At 50.1% G+C, this 11,778-nt stretch overlaps 1 protein-coding gene across 2 annotated transcripts; it reads left to right on the forward strand.

The window, feature by feature from the left end:
- Positions 1-7,879: 7,879 nt before the first annotated feature.
- MYL9 (myosin, light chain 9, regulatory) lies at positions 7,880-11,091 on the forward strand. Of its 2 annotated transcripts, XM_006875722.1 has the most exons (3): positions 7,880-8,063; positions 9,987-10,148; positions 10,919-11,091. In XM_006875722.1, the coding sequence occupies exons 1-3, from the start codon at positions 7,880-7,882 to the stop codon at positions 11,089-11,091; spliced, it is 519 nt and encodes a 172-aa protein (XP_006875784.1). The 2 variants fall into 2 exon arrangements, with proteins under 2 accessions (XP_006875784.1, XP_006875785.1); XM_006875723.1 differs by lacking the exon at positions 9,987-10,148.
- Positions 11,092-11,778: the final 687 nt, after the last annotated feature.

An 11,778-nucleotide genomic window follows, 5' to 3' on the forward strand; every position in this document is an offset into this window, starting at 1 on the left:
TGTACCTTGGACTTCCTCCTTCAGTATCATTGGCTCTTGATCATATGCTACCTCTTGAAATGGTTGAACATTAACCATTTCCTTTTGGTACAGTGACTCGGTGTATTCCTTCCATCTTCTCTTGATGCTTTCTGCATCATTCAATAATTTTCCCAGAGACTCTTTCAATAACGAAAAGTCGAACCTTGAATTTTTTCTTCCATGGAAGCTGGATAAACATTGCCCTGAGACAGCCCTTAAACCAAGATTATCCCCTGAAGTCTTCTTAAAACAAATCAGTGGTCATCTTAACTAGTTAAAAAGGTCTGTCTTGAGCACTATGCTCTGTTAAGATCTATATGGGATCAAATTGACAATAGCAACTCAAAAGATTAGATAGGAACCTTAGGTGGCAGTGACTTTATGGTAACGGAGGAGGAACAACTTAGGGAGGGTGAGAATTTTTGCACAACTTAAAGACTGTAACCAATGTCACTGAATTGTACATGCAGAAACAGTTGAATTGGTGTATCTTTTACATGGAGTCCTGGTGTAGCACTGGACTACAAGGTCATTTGCACCACAAGGTCAGTGGTTCAAACTCACTAGCTGCTCCACAGAAACGCTACATAGGGTCACTATGAGCCAGAGCCCACTCAACGACACTTAACAACAACAAGTTCAAAAAATAAAGTATGATACTGGCATAAAGATAGACCACTAACCTTGTGGTTCTACTCGACCTTGCAGTCCTATAATTATCCTACAGCACCACACCAGGACTCCCATCAGTATGGTTACATCCATTAGTATGTTATAATAAAAAATAACAAACAATTGCTGTCAAGGATTTGAAACCTTTGTACACTACTAGTAGGAATATAAAATGATACAGCTGCTGTGAAAAACAATGTGACAGTTCCTCAAAAGGTCAAACATAGAATTACTGTATGACCCAGCAATTCCATTGATGGCTATGTACCTAAGAAAAACTGAAACATACATTCACACAAAAACTTGTGTACAAATGCTCATAACAGCAATATTCATAACAGCCAGAAACAACTGAAATGTCCATCAAATAATGACTGAATAAATAAATTGTGACTATTGTTGGTCTTTTAGTATAGTCACCAGGTTGTGCATAAAAAGGAATGAAGTAATTATACACACTGTAACATGGATGAACCCTAAAAACATTACGCTAAATAAAAGAAGCCAGAAACAAAAGCCCCACACTGTATATGATTTCATTTATATGAAGTAAGTAGAATAGACAAATCCATAGAAACAGAAAAGTAGATTAGTGGTCAGTAGAGGCTGGAGTCAGGGGAGAGTTGGGAGTTACTACTAATGGATACGGATTTCTTTTGGGGTGATGAAATGTCCTGGAACAACATAGCAACAATGGCTGCACAACCTTGTGAATAAACTAAAACCACTAAATGGTACACTTTTAAAGGGTGAATTTTATGCTATGTCAACTATATCTCAAATATAATATTAAAAAACAAAACCAAAAAAATAGCTAGAAGAAACATATCAATGCATGATTCTGGATAGTATCCTGGACTACAAAAGCCATTTCTGTAAATGACATGATTAAGATAAATGGCAAAACTTAACCATGGAGTTCTGGTGTGGGGCTGTAGATTAATGCGCTAGACTGCAAAGTTGGTTTGAACCACAAGGTCAGCGGTCCAACCTCACCAAGTGCTCCTTGTAAACCCTATACAGGGTTCCTATGGGTCAGAACCAACTCCACGGCACTTAACAACAACAAATGTGGGCTATAAATTAGATAATAGATTGAATCCATGTTAAATTTCCTAATTCTGATTATTGTTCTATGGCTATCTAAGAAAACCACCTTCTTAGGGGATACGTGCTGGTTGTTGTCAGATGTGTTCAGTCTGTTCTGACTCAGAGCATCCCTATGAACAATAGAAAGAAAATCCCCTGCTAGCTTCACAATCTTTGCTTTGTTTGAGCCCATTGTTACAGCTACTGTGTCAATCTCTCCTTGAGGGCCCTCCTCTTTGTCACTGACCCATTACTTTACTAATAAGCATGATGTCCTTCTCCGGGGCCTAATTTCTCCTGATAACATGACCAAAGTACTTGAGACAATGCCTCATCTATCTTGTAAGCAGCGTTCTGCTGTACTTCTTCCAATACAAATTTGTTTGTTCTCCTGGAAATCTATGGTATGTTCAATATTCTTCACCAACATCATAATTCAAAGGCATCAATTCATCTTTGGTCTTCCTTCTTCTATCATGTGATCTCTGGAGTCATTTCTATCACCAAGGCCATGTTTTCTAACTACTAACATGTCTTTGCTTCCCATTTTTGCCTTCCATTCATCAGGAATTATCAATGCATCTTTTATTTATTTAGAAGCTGTTAAATTCCATTGAGTCAATTCTGAGTCATTCAGAGAGACCCTGTATAAGGTTTCTGAGGAGGTTAGCAGTCCAGTGCGTATCCTACAGCACCACACCAGGACTCCATTTCAATGTAAAGGACATAATCAATCAAGGTTAAATGGTTCAACAAGTCAGAAGAGAAAAAATATTTTTTAAATGTGCCAAATGTTAACAATTGAAGAATCTGGGTGAAGGTATACAGTTTTTTTATGTAATTCGTATACCTTTATTGTAAGCTTAAATTTTTTTCAAAATAAAAATTTTAAACGTCCAAATGTTATTTCTGATCTCCTCCAAAGTCTGCTATTCCTATCGTCTCCCCATCTTAGAAAGTGAAAGCTTTCTCTTTCCAGTTGCTCAGACCAAAACCCTTGAAATCATCTTTGGTTCTTTCACACCATTTCAATCCATTAAAGCCTATTGGCCACACCTTCAAAACATCACCACAATCAACCCCTTCACTGCTGTCACCACTATTCTGAGCAACACCATCTCTAGCCAAACAGCTCCTGGCTGATCTCCCTGCTTCCACCTTGGCTTCTTCAGTCTATTTTCCACAGGGCACCCAGCAGGATTCCATTAAAACGTAAGTCAGATGATGTCACCTTCTGCTTAGAACTCACATATGTATTCTCACCAGCCTGCAGGGGGAGCTCTATAGGTCCCTGCTGCCTCTCAGACCTTAGTTACCAACCTTCACACCTCACTCCCTCAGGTCCTGGAACTCTAGCCAAAGGCTCCCACTCCAGGACTTCTGCCTCTGAGGTTCACTGTTCACAGTAGTCTTCCTCTGCTCCTTCACCTCTTTCTAGATAGCTCAAATGTCACTTCCTCAGGGGCTTTCTCTATCTCCCTGAATCAGGCACACACCCTTTTGTCCTCCACCAACATCCCACACACACACCCTGCTTTATTCTCCTTTCAAAGCATGCAAGATCCCAGTCATGTCATGTAACTACTTGTTAATTGGATCTTCCTCCACAAAGAAAGCTTCATAAAGAAAAGGTCGTCAGTTCAACACGCAGCACAATGTCTGGCGGGTAGCATAGGTGCTCAATTAATATTTACAGAATAATTGGGTGCTGGCAAGTTCCTTGGGTACATCCATGATGCAACTCAGGAGACTAGGAGAGAAAGCTGGACCAGGGCTGATGGAGAGAAATGTGGGCTAGGGCTGATGAGTATGGTGTTTCTTCAGGGATCAAAACAGTGGGCAGGGCCAGGTGTCCCATGTGCCCTGTCTGTCCTGCCAGCACTGTCTCAGGTCATTAAAATAGGGTATGGTGCTACCTTACACCACCGTGAGGATTCGGCCTGTGACCCCTTCTGTGGCTGTGTTTTACTGATGCTCACAGTTACATTTCACCACTACCTGCCCACTTTACAGATGAGAAAACTGAAAACCACTGGAGATGGGAGCAGGCTATCCAGGGGTGGCCCCAAGGGCCTGGCGAATGGCCCTTTTCGTGAGGAGAGCTGGTCCTCTCTGATCTGCCTATTCTCTCTCAGACTGGAAAAAGCACACACTTGGCTTTAGTGCAGTTCTGGTGGAAGGAAGCCCTCCCACAGAAGCGGGGGACAGGAGCCCTGGGCTGCAGGGCCTGTAGAGGAGTTGGGAGAGGAGGGTGAAAACTAAAGGTCCCTGGACACTCAGCTGGCCTCGAGGATACCACTCGCTCCCTCCCTGGCCCATCAGGATTCCCAACAGTCTGCCTCCTCATCTCCATCCGCTCCCCCTCCCTACAAGAGGCGGTCAGAGGGGAAAAGGAAAAGAGGCCCCTTCGCCCCCTGGGGATGGCAATGAGAGGGGTTCATCCACGCCTCCCAGCTCGTGGGTTGAAGCCAAATAAGGCCCAGTGGACTGACACGGTTCCAGCCCCGCCCCGCCTGCCGCTTGCACATTCTTCTGCCTTGTAAGGCCCGGCCGCCCGACCCCGCCCCACCCCACCCCCGGAGCAGCGCCCAGACTCGACGCCCGCCCGCTGGCTACGCCACGCACAGAGCGCCTTCCTTCTCCGCACCAGGTGGGAACCGGCTTGCGTCCGCGATGAGGGGGCTCTGAGCGCTGGGGTCACGATCGGGTTTCTGGTCGTGGATGGGGCGGGACGGAGTTAGCGGAGGGTCCTCTGGGCACAGATAGCACTTCTGGGGCTGGGACTGCAAGGTTGCTCCGTCCAACAGGGATCCTGGACTGGGACTGGGCAGCAGTGAGACTGTTCCCAGCTTTGGGGAACCGATGCTTCTCTGGCAAGGGAAGACAGTTGTCCAGGCTCTACAGTTTGGTGTAGAGTTGGAGACTTCCGGGATAAGGGGGGTAACTTGAGATCGCCAACACTCTCCGCCTCAGTGGACGGGTATGTGTCACAGGAGGAAACAACCCAGTTGCTGGTTGGGATCCTTGAGACCCTCCCACTTCCAGTGCTCCATCTCCCCACAATCTGGAGCAGGAGAGAGGGGTAGAGACTAGGGAACCCCACATACAGGCACACATTAAAGTTATAGGTGTGGGGTGGGGAAGTCTGTCAAGGGCCCTTCGAACTCAGTGCCAGTCCCTGTTCCTGCCCCTGCTCAGCGCTCTAAGTGCCCTCAGGAAAGAGGCCCCAAAGAGGTGAGTTCATAAGCCAACAAGGCAGCTGGCATTGCCTAGCCATGGGACTTCACGGGGGAGGGAGGTTGTTCTCCACCAGGTCTTTACTATTATGGTGGGAGTTCCAGCACCAGAAAGGGGCAGGTGACATCAAAATACAGCCACCAGACTAGTCACCAGCTATGTCTTGTCGCTGGTGTTTTGGACCCCTGAAATTAGCTCTGTCCCAGAGGGAGAAGAGATCTGACTCCTCCCTGATCCCAGTGCCCCAGCCAAGTGTAGACACTGCCTCTGGTTAGTCCTCAGCCCCGTGGCTCCCTTGAGACTCCCCATGAGCCAGTTAGGGCAAACCTTCAACTGGGTTTACCATCTATTCATGCAAGTCCAGGCTGGTGGTAAGCTCCCAGGCTTCAGAGGTCCTGGTGTCCACCTGGACTGTACCCTTCTCACTGAGCAGGCCATTTTCCTTTCTTGAGCCTCAGTTTTTCTATCTGCTGAGTGGGGACACCCACAGGCTACTTACATCCAGAGATTGCAGAGATGCAGACAGCAGCAGTGTGCAGACTAAAGCACAGTGCTCTCAGCCATGTCATGGAAGCTCAATAGAAGAGGGTGGCTGGGTGGGGTGGCCATGGAGGCAGAGGGCCAGCTGTTAGCCATTCTCCCAAGCCTTAGTATCCTCTCTTCTCCTGGTCACTCCTGCCCCAGAGCATTGACAGCTAGATCATCACAGGCCTCTGCTTGTTGCTGTTGAGTACCATTGAGTCAATTCCGACCCATAGCGACCCTTTATAGGGTTTGTCAAGGAGCACCTGGTGAGCCTGAACAACCGACTTTGCAGTCCAAACGACCTTGCAGTCCAGTGCACTGACCCACAGCACCACACCAGGCTAGGCACAGTGAATTTCTCCTCAGAGCCTGCTGTGGGTGCCATGAGTCAGAGTTCCCAGAAAACCTGGGGGCTTAGAGGGATTGGACTCCTCAAAGCACTAAACCACAGGAAAGACGAAGCAGGCCTACCCTAGGTGCCACCCTACCTCCACACAAGTCATGGACCAACCTCAACCGTGAGATATGGCCAAGGGCTACTAAGTTGGTCCAGTGGGACCCAGGCAGTCAGTCTCATGGCTACAAGCTATATGACCTAGGGAGAGGCTGGTGGCCAGCCAGATCCCTGGCTCAGCACTGGAAGACCTCCAAGGCCTAAGACCAAGAATGACCTGAACAGGGTTGTGGGAAAAGGCCTGAAAGCAGCCGGGGTGGGTGGTGAAAGCCCTTAGAGCCATGCATTCGGAGTGAAAAACAGGCAGGCGGTACAAGCATCTGTAGCTTTCTGGAAGCCCTGGACCAAGGAGCTCAGGACAAAGGAAAGCAGTGGCAGCAGTGCTGGGGCCTCATCAGACCCACAACTGCCCCAGTCAGGAAGCAAATAGTCTTATGACCTCAGGGACACAGTCCTCATGAGCTGTGACAAAGGTTTAAGAATTTGGGGAAAGAGTTCTTGCTAAACGTCCATTTCCTACCTGCACAGAGAGCAGCAGGACTGGTGAGGTTGGCATCACAGTTAATTCAGTAAGTCACCATCTACTAGCCCCGCTGTGGGCTGAGTACATCCCCAGATCTGAACTCCCCTGATCAGGACAGACAGACAGGCTTTGAAAAGTTTGCTCTAGCAGTCAAAGCAGAAAGCTGGGGCCAGCTTCCGGAGGGAGTGTCTCAACTGGTCTGGAGAGGGTAGGGCATTCCAAGGGGAGGGACCAAGAAGGAAAGCCAGAGGTCCAGCTTGGAGGAACCTCAGGCCAAAAGGAAGCTGGGTGTCATGGTCAAAGATGGGGGCAAGTGGGGTTCACACAGAGTCTTGACTATCAGGATGAGGGGCTTCTGTCGTGGACTGTGGGAACCAAAGTGCTTTAAAATGACGGATCAGGTTTGGGTCTGCTTCCCATGGGGGCGCTGACTGGAGGCTAAGAGGCCAGGTTTGAATAAGAGTGACAGAGCCTGAGCCGAGTGCTCACGCAACTATATGGGGAATGTGCAGCACTGGGGAGCAAGAAGTAAGGCCCAAAACCAGATCTGTCACCTTCAGGGGGCTGGTCAAAGAAACTCTGGTGACACAGAGGGCTAAGCATTGGGCTGCTAACAGAAAGGTAAGCGGTGGGAACCCACTAGCTGCTCACAGGAGAAAGATGAAGCATCTGCTTTATATCTGGTTTATAGCTCTGGAAACCCTGCTCTGCCCTTCCTGAAGGGTCACTGGGAGCTGGGACTGGCTTTGTTTCTTTCTTTCTTTTTTTTTTGTGGTGGTGGTCTGGGGGAGCTGGTCAAACTGATATGTGTGGGGGTGGGGGGGAGTGCCCAGAGCTGAGCCTCCCACAAGTTTGGGAAAAGGGACTGCTGAGGGATGATGAAGGAGGAGGAATGTCAGGAATGTGTGAGGGAGGATGGCTGATCCAGCTCTTTTCATGGGGACAGTGTGGCCCTCACTGCCTGCCATGTGCATAGCTATTTTATCCCCTGGGGTGGGGGTGGGGGGTGGAGATGGACAGTAGAAATGCTAATGACAAGGACTCTGAGAGTTCAGGCACACAAATGACTGGCATGGGCCCAAACCTAGGGGGTTTTACCTCAGGCACTGTGCCAGCTGGTTTTCAGGCACTCCTCCGATCCCTGTTCCAAGATGGACAAATGCAGACTTACAGGGATATAGAGAATTGTCCAGGGTTACACAGTCCAGGCCTTTCTACTTCTGCAAAGAGCTGGCTAGCAGAAACCTGTGGCAGGATCCAGGAGGTGGTCTAGGGAAGGGAGGAAGGTTCATTGTCAAACCCTTGCCCCTTCGCTCCCAGCCCTTCTTGCAGTTCAGTCCCACCCGCCCAAAGCCAAGATGTCCAGCAAACGGGCCAAGGCCAAGACCACCAAGAAGCGGCCGCAAAGGGCCACTTCCAATGTCTTCGCCATGTTTGACCAGTCCCAGATTCAGGAGTTTAAGGAGGCTTTCAACATGATCGACCAGAACCGTGATGGCTTCATTGACAAGGAGGACCTACACGACATGCTGGCCTCACTGGGTGAGCAGGGTGGGGGGCTGGAGGCCGGTGCAGGGGCCGGGGTGCCAGCGCTGAGTCTGCTCTTGGCCTACAGAGCTCTGACTGTATAGGTGGCACACATGGTGCCTGTCCTAGAAATGAGGCCAAAAGCAGTTCTGCCTCAGGTCTAGTGGCTGGATTGGAACTCAAGACTCCAGAGCAGAACTCCTGGAAGATTTCAGGATTGGGCCACCTGGCAGAATTTCATGTACAGACATTTTGAACTGCACAGACCTGGTCCAATTTTCCATGGTACAGATAGGAAACAGGTCTAGAGGCGAGGCCACAGCTATCCTCTCCTCCGTCAATGGGTACCTGTCCCAGCCTTTCAGAGCCTCTCAGTGATTCCCCCAGGAATCAAAATCTTAGAGCTGAGGAGTTCAGGAATCAAGTCCCAGTCCTCATTGCTCAGCTGGGGAAACTGAAGCCCAGAGGCCCGGTTCCTGATAGTACCCGCAGCCTGTGGCCCTGCCCCCACATGTCTCCCTACATACTGCCCAGTCAGTTTCCCTCTGCCCAGTTCCTGGACCAGATGCAGGTAGCAGGAGAGGCAGCCATGCCATAGGCTTTGGAGCCCAGACAGCTCTGGACTGGTCCCTGCCCTGCTTCTCACTAACTGTGCCCACTTTCCTCTCAGAGTATCTGGGGAGAGGACTGGACAGTCCTGAGGGGGAGGGCTGCCATGTGGACACTGGCCCCACCCTGGACACAACTTCTTTCCCATCTTCAGACCAGGCTCTCTAGAAGGTTCCCTCCCCTGCAGAGGCCACAGGAGACAATAAATTCCAAGCCTCTCATCCAAGCCCCTTCCAGCTTCACAGATGAAGAGGACAGAGTGGGAGGGACTGGCCCTAAGTGCCCAATAAGCACAATGGCTCTCTGTTCCTCCAACTCTGGGTCTAAAGTCACCCCTCTGTCGGCCCTCAGCTTCCCTGCCATTACATGGGAACATGGTGGGGCCTCATGGTCTCAGGGGAGACAGGGACATGCACTCCTTCTCACAGCGAGGCATCCAGCCCCTGGGCCCCAAACTCCTGTGACTTGTGGACAGCCCTGGGCATCTACCCAGAAAAGCATTTATCTGTGTCAGTAGGTCCCCAGATTATTCATGGCCTTCAGGATAACCTCATCTTCAAGATAAGAAAAAAGGCAAAAACAATTAAAATCCTAATAATAATAAGCTCTATAGGTATTGTCCTAAATCTCAAAACAATCTTATTGGACAGATGAGACTATCATTCCCATTTTATAAATGAGGAGACAGAGTCAAGGAGGTTAAGTTGTGTGTGCAAGGACACATAGCTAAGTGGTAAAGTAGGGGTATGAGACCCTAGCAGTTGATTCCAGGGCCCACAGCCTGAGCCAATCATTGCTGTTTCATAATCCTCATTCTCTTATTTCTCTCCATGATTCTCCTAAGAGACAGGGGCCTGGGCAATAGCAAAGCTCACTGGTTTAATCATTTTGGAAATTATGCCTAGAATCTGAGGTCAGGCTGCCTGGGTTCACACTCAGGCTCCATTCTGCATCCACGGGGTGACCGTGGACGAGTGACCTCAACCCTCTGAGCCCCAGGTTCCATGTCTGTGAGGCGGGGCAGAAGTGCCAAGCTCACAGGGCATTAAGAGTGAAACGCAGTGAGGCCCGAGGAGCGCCAGTCACTCTGAGACTTCAGAGAGCACTGCTGATCAGAAGAAGAAACTGGTTAAGGCAGCCAGGGGGTGGCACAGGGTGGCATTAACCCTGTGCTTTGAGAACCCCAGAGGCCAGAGCGGAGTGAGAGAGTCAGGAAACTGGCTGCCCAGGCTCACTGCTTTACAGTTTGAAACACTGAACTATTGCTGTGGGTCACAAGGCAGCAGCTGTGGCCCTGTGACCGCAGACAGGTATGCCCCACCTTTACAGGGAAGAACCCGACAGATGAGTACCTAGAGGGCATGATGAGTGAGGCCCCAGGGCCCATCAACTTCACCATGTTCCTCACCATGTTTGGGGAGAAGCTGAATGGCACCGACCCTGAGGACGTGATCCGCAACGCCTTTGCCTGCTTCGATGAGGAGGCCTCAGGTAAGCACACGCTTGAGACCTGGGCAGGCTGAGGCTGAGAGCACCCTACAGAGATGGAGGGGCCTCTACCACCTAAGACCAGAACACAAACCACCACCCCTACTCTGTCACTATAAAAGTCCCCTTGCCCTCTCTCTGAAATACTAGACCCAACAGCCCCTCCCAGTTTCTGCCACCAAACCTGCCCACTCCTGACTTCATCTGTTGGCTCACCACTCTCCCCCTCCCTGTACCTTAGGCCTTTCAGCAAATCAAACTGTCTCATGCTCTTTTTGCCAACAATGTACAGAAACCAGCCTTCATTTTTAGATCCTCCAGGACTCAGCCAGTGGCAGCAGCAATGACATTTCTTGGGGTTCACAAGCAAGTTAAGAACATGTTCCTGACTAATTTCATAGCCATCCCCCTTCTCCTCCCCTCCCCCCCTCCCCCCGCATCAGGTTGGCACATTTCATTCCTTATTTTATAGAGAAAAACAGACACAGAGAGGTGAATTAACTTGCCTAATGTCACAAAGCTAGGAAGGAGTGGAATCAGTCTTCAAATTCAAACAAAACATGCCTGGCACCCCCTGCACTCATGACCCCAAGTTTCCCACAGAAGCACCTCAAGGACCCTGAAAGGCCTCCACTCATGTCCTCAGAGACCAGGGTAGGGGGTGTTTTCCCAGCCCCTTTCCCACCACAGGGGCTGGAAGACCAAGGGGTAGGGGATGTTGAGCACAGTCCAACCCAAGCTCTTGCTTTCATGGGCCCTGGTCCTGCCCCCAGGTTTCATCCACGAGGACCACCTACGGGAGCTGCTCACCACCATGGGTGACCGGTTCACGGATGAGGAAGTAGATGAGATGTACCGCGAGGCACCCATCGACAAAAAAGGCAACTTCAACTACGTGGAGTTCACCCGCATCCTCAAACATGGTGCCAAGGACAAGGACGACTAGGCCGCCCTCCACCTCCCTGTGCCCAGGCCCTGTCCCAGTCACCTCTCCCTCACACTCACTCGCCTGTACCATCTCCTGTCCACGGCCCCACAGGGTTAGGGCCCTAGCTCCCAGCAAAGGAAACAGGCCAACAGATAGGCAGTGCCAGGCAAGGGCACAAAGTCAGCTTAAAGCAGATGTTTCCACTGTGCCCGTAGAGATCTGGGAGGGAGTTTTTAATCTGGCCATGGAAGGACTATCTTCCAGGGGTATCCCAGAAGGGCAGGACCTGGAGACACCAAGGGAAGGCTCCTCATGGGAGTCCAGGCTTCAGCTGTGCCTTGCTCAGCTTGGGCTACAACCTAGGATGAAGGAGTCCTGTGTCCAGGCATCTGACACCACTTCATGCATGTCCCTGTGCAGGGCTTGAACACCCTTTCCTCCCAGCCTCTGTCACAAACAAACACGAGTCTCATCCAGGGCCACTCCCTTACATGCTGCCCAGCCACCAGAACACACCCTTCCCCACCTTGGGCATGTATTCAAGAAGATGCATACAGAGTGGAATTTGTGCCCTGGGAGGCGAATCTTCAATAGAAGGCTGAGCACTGCTTAGAGTCTGTTTGTCTGGGGTTAGGGTGGGACAGGATAACTCCTAGACCACAACACCCTCCCACCTCGTCCTTCCATCCCTAGTGGCTGCCCTGA

Source organism: Chrysochloris asiatica, unplaced genomic scaffold, assembly GCF_000296735.1.
Source record: "Chrysochloris asiatica unplaced genomic scaffold, ChrAsi1.0 scaffold00337, whole genome shotgun sequence".
Taxonomy (NCBI): domain Eukaryota; kingdom Metazoa; phylum Chordata; class Mammalia; order Afrosoricida; family Chrysochloridae; genus Chrysochloris; species Chrysochloris asiatica.